This window comes from Folsomia candida, unplaced genomic scaffold (genome assembly GCF_002217175.1).
Source record: "Folsomia candida strain VU population unplaced genomic scaffold, ASM221717v1 Fcan01_Sc004, whole genome shotgun sequence".
Classification (NCBI taxonomy): Eukaryota; Metazoa; Arthropoda; class Collembola; order Entomobryomorpha; family Isotomidae; genus Folsomia; species Folsomia candida.
Genome location: NW_019091196.1, coordinates 11108819 through 11126343, shown reverse-complemented (window position 1 = coordinate 11126343; position 17525 = coordinate 11108819). Strand labels below are relative to the sequence as shown.

The 17525-nt window shown below is 39.7% G+C and overlaps 2 protein-coding genes and 1 long non-coding RNA gene across 4 annotated transcripts; 1 reads left to right on the top strand and 2 right to left on the bottom strand.

Moving 5' to 3' along the window:
* Positions 1-2: 2 nt before the first annotated feature.
* LOC110849502 (structural maintenance of chromosomes protein 2) lies at positions 3-5680 on the bottom strand. The gene is made up of 19 exons (XM_022096912.2): positions 5465-5680; positions 5208-5283; positions 5034-5140; positions 4776-4949; positions 4449-4697; positions 3831-4375; positions 3668-3741; positions 3261-3582; positions 2817-3192; positions 2540-2742; positions 2337-2461; positions 2006-2262; positions 1664-1925; positions 1473-1567; positions 1205-1393; positions 989-1117; positions 792-903; positions 529-651; positions 3-435 (listed from the first exon to the last, which is right to left on the bottom strand). Exons 2-19 carry the CDS (start codon positions 5266-5268, stop codon positions 269-271), a joined length of 3570 nt encoding a protein of 1189 aa, XP_021952604.1. The 5' UTR covers positions 5269-5283; positions 5465-5680; the 3' UTR covers positions 3-268.
* Positions 5681-7770: 2090 nt separating this feature from the next.
* On the bottom strand, positions 7771-8661 carry LOC110849204. 2 transcript variants are annotated; one of them, XR_004834596.1, is made up of 3 exons: positions 8520-8661; positions 8147-8452; positions 7771-8071 (listed from the first exon to the last, which is right to left on the bottom strand). It is a non-coding gene; the product is annotated as an uncharacterized LOC110849204 (long non-coding RNA). The 2 variants fall into 2 exon arrangements; XR_002547779.2 differs by having other exon boundaries at positions 8205-8452.
* A 414-nt stretch (positions 8662-9075) lies between these two features.
* Positions 9076-15820, top strand: LOC110848109. The gene is made up of 6 exons (XM_022095230.2): positions 9076-9922; positions 11100-12701; positions 12773-13105; positions 13182-13384; positions 13445-13550; positions 13635-15820. The coding sequence occupies exons 1-6, from the start codon at positions 9769-9771 to the stop codon at positions 14768-14770; spliced, it is 3534 nt and encodes a 1177-aa protein (XP_021950922.2). The 5' UTR covers positions 9076-9768; the 3' UTR covers positions 14771-15820.
* The last annotated feature ends 1705 nt before the right edge of the window (positions 15821-17525 follow it).

Genomic DNA, 17525 nt, shown 5'->3' with positions numbered 1-17525 from the left:
AAGCGTATTGAGTTTTATTTATTTACTTAAATCGATCAATCTGTGTATTTAGCACACGTCTCTGAATAAAAATGTATAAAAAAGTTTTGTCTTATTAAATAACTACAAAAGGAGATCTTAGTTTAAAAATAATCTAGACATGAAAAGTTATTTGATTGAAACATGTACAAGTACATTCTATATATAACATAACATAAAATAGAGAATAAGATAACTATCGTAGTTATCCGCGTATATGGAAAATTTGTAAAATAGGGCATTTGCTTCTTTACTTTCCAGACACAATTTTGTTAAAACGTTTGGCATGTTTTGAAGAGACGACTTGATGATCATCTTCTTCTGGTTTTTTAGAACTTGAACGAACACATCGTTTTACTTCGGACCTTCCATTATTAAATTGCACTTGGAATAGAATGTTGCAGTTGGAGTACATTCCTAACATAGAAGATTATTTGGTCGTTGATAATCAATGGTTGATTAGCTTGCTTAAAACTTGAGATATTTAACTTATGTATTGTTTATTCTTACCGTCTTTCAACGAAACGCAGACAAATTGGGTATCTTTAAATCGTCGCCGAATAAGAACTCCGATGTTTTGGGTATGGTTGAGATCAAGGGCCGAATCAATTTCATCGAGGATGTAAAGTGGAGCTGTAATGAGAAAGATTAGAATTAGAATTAGAATATTTAATCTAAATTGAACACTGATGTATTTGTTACGGAGCGCGTTGAATTTACTTATGATTTTAATTCCACAAATATCAATACAAAGTTACAATTAGACGAGTTACCTGGGTTGTACATGCAAAGTGAAAGCACCAAGGCTAAGGCGACCAAGGATTTCTGTCCCCCACTCAATTCACTCAAAGATTCTTTCCACACACCACCCAACTGGACATGTATCTGCAAGACCGTAACAATTAATTTGTGAACATATATGCTTGACACTAGCACGACCACCATAATGAATAAAATATACGTCACACACATTAAGACCTTGAGACAGGTCATTTTGGTTTACAGCCACCAGTCTCGCTGCGGACTCGGGGAGGAGCGTTCCCATCATTTTATTGAACTCTTCATTCACTTTCGTATATGCTTCCATCACAATGTTCATCTAGGGTCAGAGAAATTCGAGGATTACAAAATAGAATCGTGCTACATTTCACTCCAGGGAAGTATTGATGCAAACAGATAAACCTACCTTATGCTCATCAAGCTTATCAATCGTACTCATTAAATCTTTCTTGTTACTTTCAATTGTCGTCATCTTATCTTCAGCGCTACGTAGGAGTGTCTTTGTTGATTGGAATTGTTCAGCAGCCTGGACATCAATCCTCTCACGGAGTTCGTCAAATCGTTTTTTAAGTCTTTCAGCCTCAACCTTACGTTCCTGATAATTTTCATGTAAGATATTTTAATATTAACAAACTAACGTATAACTTTAACTAATGTCTAAATAATTTATTTACATGTAAACTTTTCCTTTCGTCAGCAGGAATCTCTTCCTTGTCAAAATTGAGAGTTTGGTTTTCCTTTTTCAACTTATGGATTTCCGATTCATAGTCTGTAAAATCCAAAAATTTTAATGTACTTGTATATGTATGTAGCTACATAAATGCGTACATAAGTTGACAAATAAATAAATAACAGATTAACATACGATTAACACTGCCAGTCAATTTCTCCTTCAAATTTCCACGTTTGATTTTACTCATCTCAATTTTATGAATGGCATTTGTTAGGTTTCTAATTTCCTCTTCGATTTCATTATACTCCGCGTTCCATTGCTGGCTCTCTGCTACAGCCTCATCATACCGTGTTTGTACTTCTGAGAAACGTTTCTGAATAAGACTAAACTCTTGAGCAATCTTTTCAACCGTTTTATTGTACTCGTTGATTTCTTCAGCAGAGTTGTCAATATCCTGAAACAAGGTAATGCAAACATGAAATACAACAAATTATGAAATAGTTTTGAGTTAATATTTGTGCTAAAACGATTTACCTGCTGACAATCTTGTATTAAAGCTTCTCTGGACTTGATTTCGACGTCTATGTCACCAAAATGTTTCTGCTTGGACTCGTACTTTTTCTTTGCTGTTTCAAGAGCCTTCTCGCATCGAACGATAAGCGCAGCATTGTCTTTCTTGCCCTTTTCTCTTAGGTGTTCAAGTTGGTTTACTTTCGTCGACCAAACTTTCTTGTCCTTTTCCAGCTGCTGCATCTGTTTCTTCCAATCTGCTAAAACTTCACTATCTTTTTCTAAAAATAGGAACAATCAGATATTACAACATTGAATAATCAGCAGATAGGAATTTACATTAAAAGCGACATACTTAATTTTTCCATTAGTTCTTTAATATCTTTTTGAAGAATGGAGTAAGATGTCAGCCCCCGCGTCTCCTCTGCATTTTGTAAGTCACGTTTCGCAATATCCAATTGTTTCATGAAATCTGCGTTACTAGATATATGCGTACGAGATAAATGAGCAATGTTTCTTCACTGAAAATAAAACTAATCAAATTAATGGTGCAATTACGATTGCGCCGCTTGAAGTCGTCTCTGTAAGTCTCCAACAGTTCCCATTAGTTGTTTGATTTCAGCAGACATCTGTCGCAGTTTATCACAGGTTTTGATGAACTCTCCAAGGCTGCGTCTTGAACCTCCCTGCATGACACCATCGGGATCGGCGACATCTCCAATCTTGGACACTGCGTAGTATCCCAGCTCAAAAGCAACTTTCTAAATATTTAGAATCATAATTACGCATTATTGTAAAGTCGAAGTCAGAATAAATAAATGTATTTTAAAGAAACCTTTGCCGTCTGAATAGTGTCACAGATAACTTTCCCTCCAAAGAAATGTTGCACAATTGCTTGATATTTAGGAGAACATTCAATCAAATCAATTGCCGGAATTGCTTTCCCTGCTCCAAGACGTCGATCTAACTCCTGTTGCGTGAGATGCGTTTTGTTACTTGTTTTGAATACAGAGAGACAGTGGATGGTCATTCGTCTCGTCAAACCCGACTTCAACAGGGCCTTCGCGACAACTTCATCTTCGACAACCAACTGACCAAATAATCCACCGGCAAGAACTTCCAGCGCGCCTCCCCATTCGTCAATATTTTGGAATTTCAGCAATTCGTACAAACAGCCGTGAATCCTGGACGCATCGACGAGGTTGTTTTTCCTAATCAAATGTTATCAATTTCTGTTAGAATTAGAATTGCAAAAAAAAAAATTACAATGTTTGCTTACTCGTAGCGGAACGAAATGCCATAATTTCGTCCAATAATGCTTTCCTTTTCCTGCGTTAGTTGCTGCAGTCTGTGTTTACTTTGATTAAGAGATTTTACAATTTCTGAAGGACTGTCGTCTGGGTTAATATTTCGTTTAACAGCTTCGGCCTTAAGTGCCTCTGCCCGCTGAGACTTTGCCTTGTAATCTCGTTCCACTTGCTCATTAGTTGGAGTTTTCTTCAAATCCTTTTGCATACCCTCGAGTTTTCTCATGTCCTCATCATATTGCTGTGTAGCGACTTGATAATCGGGTTCGATCTTGTGAATTTCATCCTGAACACCTATACAAGAATCATTCATCAATTGCACGAAAAAATATATGTTTAATCCTTAATCGAATTCTATGACATTGACTTGATCACGTACGCATTAATTCTTGACGAGCGTCGCATGCTTTTCCCTCTTCGTCGACGATGTTTCCCATTTTTAAAGCATTTTCCCTATGAAAATAAAATACGTAATCAGCTGTACACAGTTATGCTGTATACATTTCTGAAATGAAAGAAATTAAACTACTAGCTGTACTTACTGTTCCCTAGCCTTATTCAAAGCTTCCTGAGCATTGGCGATTTGAGCTTTGACATCTTCAAACTCGCCCACCGTGCTGGCACTCTTTTTCTTATAATCTTGCATTTCCTTCTCTTGTTGTCTCTTTGCCTTTTCTGCCTCGGCTAGTTTCTTTTTCCCGTCACTTACATCCATCTTGGCAGTGTTCAGTTTGGCTTCCACTGTAACAAATTTCTTTTTCTCATCCGCTAGGTCCTTCTCAGCTTTTGCAATTCTTTCTTTGAATTTCTCCGTATTTTCTTGCTTCATTTGTTGTTGACGTTTCTTGTTATCATTAATGCCTTCCTTGTACTCTTCAATCTTCTTGTCGTCATCTTTCTCACTATCGACTACTCGATTGAGCTCAACCTGACTGTTTTTGAGCTTATCGATCACATCCTTATATTGCATGATGGCATAGTACTTCAAGCATCGGGCAGTTTGATATTCAACGGTTTGGAATTCGGTGAGTTTTTCTCGGGCATCGCGCTGTCTCTTCCATTCAGGATAAATTTCTTCATGGATCGTCTACCAATGAGACATACAAGTTGTAAACAATTATAGTTAACTTGTGTATGGGTAAAATATAATTGGTACTCACACTTCTCACGAGTTCCAAGCACCGATCCTTATTTTTAATCTCCTGTTCGGTTTTGTCTCTCTTCCCCTGGTACACATTTCCACCTACTGTTTCCTCAATCATGCACAGAATCTGCTTGGGCGTCATGTTGATTACTTTTGTGATTTTTCCTTGCATAATCATAAAGTTGGCGTTGCTAATGTTGAGTTGAACGGACTCAAACATTTCAGTAATTTGTCGTTTAGTTGAAGTGATAGAGTTCAAAAAGTACTGTAAATAAAGCTGTCGTTAGTACAAAAACAAAACAATCTACAAACTTTTCAGCAATAAAAACAATGATGTACATACTTTACAAACTCCGTTCGTTTCAATGACTCGAGATATGATAATCTCGTCATGTTTTTCATATCCGACTGGACTCTTCTTTCTGTCTTTGTTATCAAAAATTAGTGAAGCTGAAGCTCGAGAAACTCCACCAGTTCCACCCTTATAGATTAGTTCGCCTAAATTCGCCGCACGAACCTACGAAGTTACATCAAATTACTTAATAATAGTTAATCCTTCGCAATTTGTCCGGATTATCGCATATTTAGAATATTAACTTACAACTTGCATAGACGACAAACCCAAGACAAAGGCAATGGCGTCGAGAATATTAGACTTTCCGGAACCATTTAGACCCGTGATGGCGTTGAAATGAGGATCAAAGGGTCCTTAAAATAAAAATTATAAATAAAAATTTAGTAATAATAAAAATTGTTAATAAATAAACCACCATACCAATGTCCGTTCGATCTCGATAGGATTTGAATCCTTCGAGAATGATGTGTTTTAAATGCATTTAAATGCAGGTAGCCTACACGAAAACAACATACACAATAAGAAAGTATATAACTCGTATTCATTAACTCCCATATCCACACGCCAAAAAAACCTAGTTAATTAATTTAATTAAGTACGAGGACAATTAAAATTACGAACAATCCGAAAATCCGAGCCCCAAACAATAACATTGACAAATTGATAAAAAACCTTACCTTTGCCAAGTTCTGTTCTTTCTCGGGCTAAAGAACCCTTACATCCAACTGATCTCCTCCTCTTAAGAAGATGCTAACTGGTGATAATTTTAGCGCAGCAATTAAACTAAAATTAACGAGTAATTAATTTAATTGAAAATCAGCACAGCAATAAAATATCCCTGATGAGGAAAGAAGAGAAGAACACTGGCGAGATAAAAGTTAACGCTCATCTGCAAGGAAAGCGCCTTCTGCTCCTACCGCTCAGCTCTCAACGACAGGGCAGAAGGAGAAAATTGACACATGGTGAAAGTCAGGAGGGGGTGTGGTTCAGAGAGATTCTTGATTTAAGAATATTATTTTAACCAGATTTTTATGAATGTAATAAGAAATTGCTTTCATTTCAGTACTAAAGTAAGTTGTATGCGTAAAAGCTGGAAAGAAATCAGTCGTTGGGTGCAAACTGTAGTGCACCTGAAAATGCTCACGATTCTCACGAATCTATACGCTATGTTACAGGAAGTGGGGGTAGTTATTCCAACGGACGACTGTTTAACAAATGCAATCGGTGATCAAGAGGTTAATTAAGAACTACATTTAATATAATTCGGAATTTCCGTAATTGTCTGGCTGTGGCATAACTTTGTGCATGGCGTTTTACATCAATGTAACATATCATCATACGGCATCATACAAAACACATTTATATATTTTTCATTACTTTTTTCGAAGTTCGTGTCTCCATCATTGTTGCGATATAAGGAAAAACATTTTTTTAATTTTTCTATTCTTCCATTTGATTCGTTGCTTTATTTCACGAAATGGCTGCTACGACGGAAGGACGCAACCCAACAACGATTCATTATTCATTTAGTAGGAATATAGTAATATGGGTTATTATATGCATGCTGGTAAAATAAGGCCAAAGAGCAGTGCAGCAGCAGTGACCAATGCTGGGAGAGGGTGAATAAGCAGGACAAAGATTGGATAAGAGGGAAACGAGCGGTGTTGACTCTGCGGTCGTAGGTCACTTTTCGTCTGCAGCGTTCGTTGGGCTGTGTACAGCAGGAGCAGATGTCATTCATCCGTGAGTCATGACGCTTGAGTTGTAACCGACATTTTCGTGTGGGGGGTAAAAATTGCACTCGCTTTTGATCAATGTAGAATAGCATTAGCATCTGGAGTCCACTGGAGTTCATAATTTCTTCAAACGCGTCAAAATGATGAGATCGATGTGGAAGAAAGGGAACAAGCGTCTGCGCCAAAAAAATACGATAATAATTTCAATTATGTTCCAGAGTTTCTTTGTTGTTGTAATTTTATCCGTTGTGGAAAATATTTGTAAATGAAACTGTGTTACTGGCACACCTATCTTCGTTATGTCGCGGAAATAATTGCATGCGTAGCGTAATTTTACCCCCCCAAAATAACGAATATTTTAACAATTAAATTATAATTCCTGTAACATTTCGTGTCAACATATCGTCAATGTAGAGAACCCCCTAACGATTCTGCAAGTAAATTTGCAACATCGCTCATCTGCCTAGAATGTAGTATACTCGCTCGCAACCCCATGAGCGGACATTAACTTTTTGTACTTGAACAAGTACAAGGATTTGGCTTGGCTTTTCATGTCTTCTTGCTCGTCAGACTCTAAAAAATATCTCCACCATCTCCTCAATTCTCTTTAATTAAATGGATTTACGTTCAAAGGCAGACAGATGCAGAAATAATTTCTTATTTCCTACGCCATTCTACTAAACAATCCAACCACCAATTCTTCCTTTCTTCCCGTTGCTTATTCTGAGTAAACATGATGATGAACTCGAATCAATGCAGTGAGACGACGACGACAAGTCCTCTGAATTGTCTGTTTTATTAGACTGAAGAATGGCACTACCAAATTGCAGATATATGCACCAACTAAAAATTACTTCATGTTTTTTGCAAATCCTCACTTCACGGAATACAAAAATGCAAGCAACTTATGTAAACTTTGTTATCAATGTCACTGGAAATCTACATACATCCGACCATGGCTATGAATTCTGTCTTTTTAAAAATGCTTTATGTAATTTGTAGTCTGACATTAATTAAAGTGAAAGTTGATCACAATTAAAATGGAAATCTGACATGTCAAAGTAAAATTATTTCGATCATCACGTTAAAAACAACTTTTCAGCTTATGAACGCGATTTTTGTTAAATTGAACAACTAATAAGAATTGATTTGATTTTTAAACTGCCATGCATAATATTTGCAAATATTTGCAAATCTTTTCAAATTAAATGAGGCAAATTAAAAGAAACATATTTCCATCACAAAAATCCATCAAAGAGAATCACTTCACTATATTTTCCCGTAGTAGTACTACAATTCTGGGACTAAAGTTTAATACAAGATCACTACAACACCAGACACCAACTTTCTTGATGTATAACTTTTCTTGATCGTTGGCACTTCTCGACTCAGAAAGTTGGTAAATAAATTGTGCAAATTTCTTCCTCTCGTATTTTCTTGATGAAAAGAGTGCCAAAGGAGGACTTGACCCAAATCGGAGCGTGGGGAAGGGATCCTTTCTTCACCTAAGGTAAGCCACTCCCCCTCCTTCTCGAATTTGTGGTAAATCTAGAAAATTAAGAGTTTAGTTAAGATTTAAAGATGACTGCTGAAAGATATAGACGTGGCTGGCGAGGGGTATACCACTTAATCCGGGTGGGATACCGCCCGCAGATCATACAAATTTTCTGATTTCCTGTACCGGTGGCGTTGGGCTAGTTTTGTGCTTCGAGTTTGATAGACTATTCTGCCTGTTCTCCCGGTAACGTTGATGCGTTGCGTGCTGGGCGACGTTGCCATCGACGTGTTCCAACATCTACGGTAATTGTGATGAGTCCCTTTTACTAAGTGGCTCGCCGCGTTGGAGAGGCTTGGGTGTGGACCTACGACAGGGGAAACGAGCTGGTCCAATGGGGTTGCCCCTCTCAACGCCTGGGCCCACGGATTTTTCTAAAGTTGAATGTATTTATTGTAAAAGGAAAAGTTATATGGCCTATCCTTATCCATGTTACCATACCCGATAATAATATAACTGCTCAATACGACGACGACTGCTTCAAACACCACAACTTCTACAACACCATTGCTCTGCAGCCATTGCAAATTCTCAATCCTTCTTCGTATTATTCTTCTCATCATAAAATGCCCCTACCCATTAAAAAATATTCTGAGTCTTCGTCCATCTCCCTGCCCGTGTGCTGTCTAAAACACCATTTTGAGGCGTCTTGTAATTTTGAAATTTTTGTAAAATTCCCCAACGCCCAGCCCCTCGCAAGTCTGGTTGAAAGGGGTGAAAGAGTAGCTTTTCCGGCGTTTCTTTCTCTCTAGGCACGCAGTCTTTGTCATCCTGGGTAGATAAAGCGATTTTGGGGGTGGGGGACCTCTCCGAGCCCCACAATTCTGCCGTAGAAGCCCCCATTGTTTAATTCCCTTTTCGCAAAGCAAAGTTTTGATCAAGTTAAGCCTAACTGAGTGAGTGAGTAGGTACGGATTGCAATTGCAGGATTTTTGTGCTATAGCAGAACATAATAATTTGCAGGAGTAGAAGTAGTAGTCGTCGTACGTACAAGTAGTGAAGTAGAAGATAGGTAACAAATAATAACGGCCAAACACTCTCATCTCTTTTAACTTCGGTTTGGTTCGTTCTCTTGGTGGATTGGTTGAATATTCGACTTGCAACTCCAAGGTCTAACTCTTGCCAATCTCCTCCATACTCGACGAGATCTGTGGGGCACAGCCAACCTCAGTTTAGTTAAGCGTTGGGCGAGACGCGTTTCTCGTGAGGGGATCTCGTGAGCTAAAAAATCTCCTCACATCTCAACCCTTTCGCATCCTGGCAGTGCTTTTAATCTCGAAGCAAATCCGCCAATCATTTTCATACTTGAGCCCGTCGACTTTTTTGCTCGTGTGTTGCCTGTAACTGACAAAATTTGTCAAGTTGTGCCTCTGCAGAAAAATCCCTCCTTTCCAACACCACCGAGCAGTTGCATACGAAGAGGCAGGGATAGGTTTCAGGGTTTAAAGGGCTGCTTTTAAAGGGCCACCTGAACCCGAAAATAGCAAGGTGAGACAGGTTGAGACAGGTAGTTGAGGGCACACACGTGGATCTACAGACACACAGAAGTCACCCCTTGAAAAATAATATAAAAGTGTCGGCAAAAATATTTCCCCTCTCATCAATCACGTCCACCAGAAGAAGAAGACAGATTCCCCGTAAAATTTTCAAGTCCCTGACATCCAGGATTTTTATATCCTTCGACGACACCATGTCCTCCTCCGACGCCGCGGTGAACGATCGCCTCCGCCACTTGGAGGACGGCTTTAAACTTTATCGCACCAAGGTGGAAAGTTTGTGTAAAGAGATGAAGATTCTCGTGGCTGAAATCAACATCATTACAGAATGGATTCATGGCAGTTTTGGTATGTCTTAAAAATTTTATTTGCGCTGGATGCTTGCTTATCAGAACTGGATAAGAGGTTGACACGGTGTCTGTGCTGGTTTTATTTTGTTGGCTTTGATAAGATATGCACAATTCTTTTTAAGAGAGTTGGAGAAGGTTAGTCATTCTGCATATGCATACGTTCTTATCGGGAGGTGACGTGGTTATGGTTTTCATCTTGTTGATATAAGAGTAGTAAAAATATTCAGAAAGAAATAAGATGTGACAGGGGTGAGAAAAATGAGACTCCAGATTTGCTCGAGAGTCTGAGTGTCTCAATTGACCCAAATCCCTTAGAGTTTGTGAAGCTGTATCAATTTGCCTCAATTTATCCCTTTTCTAGGCTGTGGCCTAATTTTATTTTTTCATGAGTATGATAATTTCTTTATTTTTTTGGTGGTTACATTTAATCATCAATTTTAATCGTTGTTACATTTTTAATCAATTCCTAGTAGTCACTACACGAGCAAAGTACATATTTGTACATATTCTTTTGCGTATGTGTACGTACATATTTGTCCTTTTTTAAGAACCCGGATTGAATTTAGGTAACTGATCCGCTCGCAACTGTCTAACCATGAAAATTTAAGCGTCACATTATTTTGGAAAACTCGATACTCTTAAAGATAAGCACTGCTCAAAATGAGTAATCCAACCAAATTGCACGCATCGAGAAGCTGGTCACATATTGAATATTTTTATATTTACATTTTCTTTCACAGACATTTTAATTATGTTCGGAGTAGTAACAGCCACAATAATAATATGGAGTTAGGTTTGTTAAAGTATATTTAATTTGACGACCCATTCCAACGAAGAACGCCACAACAGCCACGAAATGTAGAATTGGTATATGTTCCCTGCATGTAATTATGTCCCGGTAACAACATTTGTTCGTCGTTCGTTTCATAAATTATTGAGGACTCACACATCATCGGCTGCTTTAATATTTTTAAGAATACATACCCACACATAACGACGATTCTGTTTGAACAGTTTCATTTAACGGTGGTTTGCATTTTTGAATTGGGTAGCTCACATCCCAATGCTAAGTTTGATATCAAATTATTTATGACCAAAATACATAAGTATCATAAAATAAAGCAAAAATTCATAGCGTCTCCCAAACAATTATTTTTATCCCACAATTTCCACAGGTATTGAACTAATTAACAAAAAGTCCTTCCTCTACAAACACATCCATGATTACGAAGACGTGCAAGAAATCTCCGAGTCACTGACCATGTTGGCGCAACAAGTGACGACGCGATCGACCCCCAGCACCTGCACGACCTCTTCGTCCCCCTGCGCCAATGGGGGAGGAACCACGCTGGGAATCTACAACTCGAACCCACTCCCACCGAGACCACCGCCCCCAACAACGCCACGCTCCTCCCTCATCGCCATTCCAATCTCCACCATCACCAACTCCTCCTCCGACTCCAGCGTCAGTATTCGCCACGAATCGCCAACCACCCATTTCGTCCTGCCTGGCTCACCCCCACCGTCGACCGGCCTGCCACCATCTCCTCCCCCAAATTGTAGACCTATCCGACCAAACCCGACCCCCGCGACGCCAGCCAGACCACCATCTCGACCCCCGTCCGTTGCACTGTTTCATTCTTCTGGAGGAGGACAAAATGTTATAATTCATGGCAATACTTCTTCCTCCTCTTCCTCCTCACACCACCACCAACACCAACATATTTCTAGTAGTGGTAATTCCATATCTATTTCAACAACGGCGTCGTCTTCCTCTCCAGCCCCCATTTGCACCACGTCAACGCCACCAATCCCGATATCCCTGACGCTGCCGAGATCCGTCCTTCCCCACAGCACTCTCACCATTGAAAAGAGAAACAAGCCGGAGCAGGAGCAGCATATTAACATAACGTCCTCGTCGTCCCCTCCCGTGGTCATTATTCCGAAAAAGAATACAGCCATGGCTTCCATACCGCTCGCAGTGACGCTCCTCCCTGCACCGATGGCCCAACAACCAGTACCCATCGTTATTCCACTCACCACACCGAATTACATGCCTCCGAAGAAAATCATACGAAAAAATTACCAAAATCAACAGCAACAGTTGCAACTCCAAGTCCAGAATCAGACTGGAATTACAAAGTATTTCAAACCCGTGGAACAGCGTCAGGAGCAGCTACAAGAACAATTGAACAGACCAATCGTCACGACTAATCATAATAACAGCGTCCCGATCCAACCTTTAGAACATCATCAACAGCAGCAACATCATCATCATATTCATCAAAGTCAGAGTGAAAGTGATGAACAAACGAGTCAAGAACAGAGGCAAAAGGCAGCCCTGCAACTGCTCACCCTGCACAATCAACTGGAGAGGAGACCACTCCCACCGCAGGGGCAACAGGGGCATCATGAGACGCGTGGAGGAGGAGGAGGACAAGTCATTCACCAACAGCAACAGCATCAACAGCAGCAGCCGAAGACAACACCAGAACTGGTGAATCACCACATTCACAGCACTAAAGAAGAGGTCACCGTGGTCCGAGTAATTGAGGAGACTGAAGTCCTCATCGATGTCGGGACGGAAGTCGAAGGTCCACCGGAAGGGACGGGAAGGGGACGGAAAAGTAGAAAAATGCTGGATTTTGACAAGGTGGCGAAAGACGAGGCTCTGAAGGCGTCGGCGACAGTAAAAACCGAAGGAGCTAATAAGACTGGAGGTGGAAAACGTGGCTCTCCAGAGATGATAGATTATTCCGCTGATGCTGACGATGAAGGTAATTATTTGGTCTCAAATATATCTCCGAGACATTTTTATTTTAATACATATGTAAAACATGTAAATCAGGTATTTCAAGCGATTCCACTCCAGCAGCATTAAACAGTAAATCGAATAAGCAGCAGAAAGAGAGAGGCGACAAGTCCAAGAAACACGCTGCTGCTGCCACGTTAATAACAAAAACTGCGGCAGCAGCAACAACAACAACGGCTTCAAATGGTCCGACGACCGGAAGTAATAAGCGATCTAGATCACGAACTCCGATTGCTGCTTCAACCCCCTCGAATAAATCCGGCACCATCACCACCGTTCTTGTGGACGATGAAATAGCTTCCACTTCGAGACAAAGTTGTGGGTCAGGTGCGGAGGAGTCTGGATCTGGAAATAAGCCCCCAGAAAAATGTAAGCAAAAATGAAATGTGGCATTTAGTTTTGACACGTCAGGCATAAATTTATGAATCATGCTCATGACTGACAGTGCCCAAGAGGGGACGACCTAAAAAGAAACCAGAGGACCGCGTCCGAACCTACGACCCACGCGTGCCGATGATGTGTGACGAGTGTGGCAAAGTGCTCAAGGGTTCTGGAGCACTCCGTGTCCACAAACAAATTCACGCCAACATTCGACCCCACGAGTGCAAAGAGTGTGGGAAAGCTTTCAGGAGAAAGCATCATTTAGAGGTATAGACTTTCATATTTATTTATTAATTCAACTGTAATTAAAATTAATTTATAATACAGTTTCATATGATGATACACGCCGGAGACAAGAAAGAAACTTGCAGTTATTGTGGCAAGGCTTTTCTTATTCGGAGAGATTTGGCCAGGCATGAGCGCACACATACGGGTAAGCTACTGCTCTTTCCACTTGAATAATATCTATTTAGAAAATTTATGTTCCCTAATAAAAAAAATATTAAAATTTCCCCAGGTGAAAAACCATACGGCTGCACCCTCTGCCCCAAAAGTTTCAACGTGAAGCAGCATCTCACCCTCCACATCCGCACCCACACTGGCGAGAGACCTTACCGTTGCCCAATTTGTGACAAGACCTTCACCCAGGCCAACAGTCTCCGCATCCACAAGAAAATCCACGCCCGTGACGCTGCCAATGGGACGACCCCCGTCAACAATCGGAAAGGCGGTGGTGCAGGAACAGCCAACAATAAAGGGAAGCAAACCAATATTAATTCTTCTTCTTCTTCCACCCAACATAACGCATCCACTTCCGGCGTCTCTTCCGCCAACACGTCTGCTCTCGAGACTCCGGAACAAATAGGTAGCCGAGCCCCTTCTAGAGCCAATTCTGTAATTAGCATAAGTGGCAGCGAGCAACAGTATCATGTCAGCGGTCGTGCATTTCAAAGCCAGTCCCCCTCACCCAATTCATGCTCATCCTTTGCCTCCACCTCCACCAATCCGCACCACCCCCACCAGTACCAACTTGGTCGAGCCTCTCACTACGAGCAGCACGAGCATGACCAGCCACCCCCCGTGGGGGAGACGGTGGTCGTCGTAACGTCACCCCTCCCACCAGCCCATGCCCACCAGAATCATCAACTGCACGGCCATGGCCAGCTTTCACCCACGTCACCGTATCACAATCAGTACAATTCTTCCTCTTTCATGAACCCCAGTCCGTGGAGGTTGGCACTAAATCCGGGCAGTGGGACGAATCTGCTTCACTCGTCGTCACGAAGTCCGACGCCACCACCGCACCACCCGCATGGGTCGATGCAACAACCACTTCCGGCCCATCACCACCAGCACCACGGCAGCAGTAATAGTAATAACAATAATAATAACACGCCCATCACTGTGATCCGACCTTTAGCCAATCGATCTGGTGGGGGAGGTTCCACTCTGGTCAGAACGTATGTTCCCTCATCATCAACATCTCCTAATAATAATAATATCTCAAATTCCGGCCACAATTTCGAGGCAGGGAATAATGGGAGAAGATCTCCGAATGGTGGTGGTGGCGGTGGTGGTGGTCGGACAACGGCTTTGAGTCCAAATCAAAATTTCCCCATTTATGATCCACAACACGTTACCAGATATTATTAGTTTTAGGAGGAAATTTATCATCTACTTATCAAGTCTTTTTTAGCAATTGGTAGCCAAAAGCGTGTAGGGTACGAGGGGTGGCAAATGGAAATTGGTTTGACTGGAAACATAATTGGACTAAAAATATGACACGGTTACCATTTCTCATCCTATCTTTTGCATCATTTTTATTATTACTTGTACACAAAAATTGTCACGTTGTCTGACAAAGTTTTTTTTAGGTTGTGACATAATTTCAATCATTTTTTATTAAACATGCACCAATCACTATATAGAATATATGTATGCATTTAGTCTAATAAATCTCCACCAAACTGAACATGTCATAATAATACATAGATAATTGTGATTGGAATACATATTTTGTGCAAAAATTAGTATTTAGACGTGTGTGATAGGAAGCGTATGGGGCAAAAATTATTGCTTTTTCATCCGTAAAATTATTAGTTAGGTGTGCTCATGGGTTGATTGTGATACAGTTTTTTTTTTATTTTTGGAATTTTTTGGATTGAATGTACCAAAAAACCAAGTATTTTCCCAAAATTCTGTGTGAATCTACGACAATTTGTGATATGGATGCAGCAACATAACTAATCATACATATAATAATAATTATTGTTATTTTACTTTTATTATATATGACTTTTACGACTTTTATTATTGTATCTTTTATTATTTTATTTTGACTGAATTTTGATTGACTGAATTTTTAACCCGGTTATTAATTAACTTTTACATACATATTTAGCTGTAGGACAGACGTACATACATCCATATTATTTAATTTTTGTTATCATTTTACTAGCTAAATTAGTCTTGATTGATACGATTCATCATCCTTAGCTTAGTATAGCTTAGTTTGCATATTGTAAATATCTTCAGAATTCCTTGTACATGTAATGTAAATATTATCTACATATTATAAGTAATAATCCGTTTTATTAAATTTTAAAAGCATGCATAATCTCATTCTAAATAGCTTTTCAATTCTGATGACTATAAAAAATACTTAAAAATCTCAATAAATCTTGCCCATCTTCATTACTGTAATTGCTTAAGTAGAAAAAGAAATGCCTGCATTTATCTTATTACGTCACCTTCATTGTTAAAAACTTATTATTGTGATTCATTCATCCATTCACAACATTTAATTGTATTGATTTCAGTTTCATATACACACACCTCCATTCAAAACTAGAATGTTTACTACGAAATCTAGTAAATACCATTTATTTGCATATTTACATACTATTCGGAAAATTCTCAATGTCAACAACACCACCACTAATAACGCTTCCATGTAAGTAAAGGGATATTATTATTATTAGAATGGCAGCAAATAGGTGTTGTGTAGAAGTCCAGTGATTCATGGAAATTATTTAGAATGCGGTGTTACCAATACGGAAAGAAGTCAGTTTATTTTCGCCAGCATCACATCATCATCACCATCGCCAGCATCATCTCTCCTTCTTGAATGAGCCGAAGGATGAACCGAAAAAATATTTGGTAAGTTTACTAAATTCAGAGACGCTAACACTTATTTTGCTGGCGTAAAGGTTTTGGGGCGGGGGCGCTGCTGGGGGTGATTGATTTCAGGAAATTTAACTGTTAAATTAATTTCCTTCACTTCAACTGTTAAGTTAACGCCGTGTGTAATTGTTGTCTCAGTAAAAAGGAGAAAACAAAAAGCCTGATGTACATAAGTAAGTAAACTCGTGTAAATAAGTGCCAAAAAGTTGGGTATATGAATGTAAGTATTTGGCGTCACCATGCACCACCACTAACCCCGCTCTATCTGCTAGCTCTTTCTTGTTGCTGGGCGTCCCTCTACGCATTTTTTATGTAAGAACATCGCCGAAATCCCACCAGTCATGAAATGGTTGAAGGGTGAGCTAGCACGGGGACGGATAAGCGTTGACGGACATTTCAAAAAATGGCCAAGTGCTATTCGGACATATGACCACGGCCCGTAACGCGGCTGGGGAGTGAATGCCAAGTATAAAAGTGAGTCAAGTGGTTTGTTGTATGTATCAAGTTGGTTGGTTACTTGGTTTGGCGTTGGTGGTTATCTCATCATGTTATGGAGTCTCTCTCGCGTCCTGAATGGTTTTGACTTTTATGTTCCCCTCGCTTATTTTACTTATTCTGCTGATTCTCCTTGTGTTGTGGATTTTGCATGTTCACGTTTATAACATTTCGTTCGTGATGCAACATAATACGTACACAATAATACTGACTCCTTCCTTTGTGTTGTGATCCTTTTCCCCCTACAAATACTGCATCGATTGGTTGGTGGTGGTTGGCAAAAAGCAACAATTTATCTTATACCATGAAGAAAGGATGAGATGGATGTCTTCTTGAAGGGAGATGGACGAAGAAGAAGAAGAAGAGACCACTATTTTTTTCTTCCGAGTATTTCTTCGGTGTACAATCACAATTAAATGGTGGTGGGTGAGAGAGGGATAAAATGGGCACCTTTTCGCTAGATATGGTAGGTAATAGTAGGAGACGAGAAATTCAATTGACAGCCGTCGTTAGTTTTATACATACCCAATTTGCTATTGTGATCGGATTACTTGAGTAGGTTTTTTTTAGATGTGGGGGCACATCTTCAATTTTTATTGATTGGTAAATTAAACAGTATTTATTAACAGGGCAGTTATGACATCTAATTTTTAGCAGCTAGTCAGACATCACTAGTAAATATGCACTAATGATGCGTATGTAAATATATGTAAATAAGCATGTGCAAGTT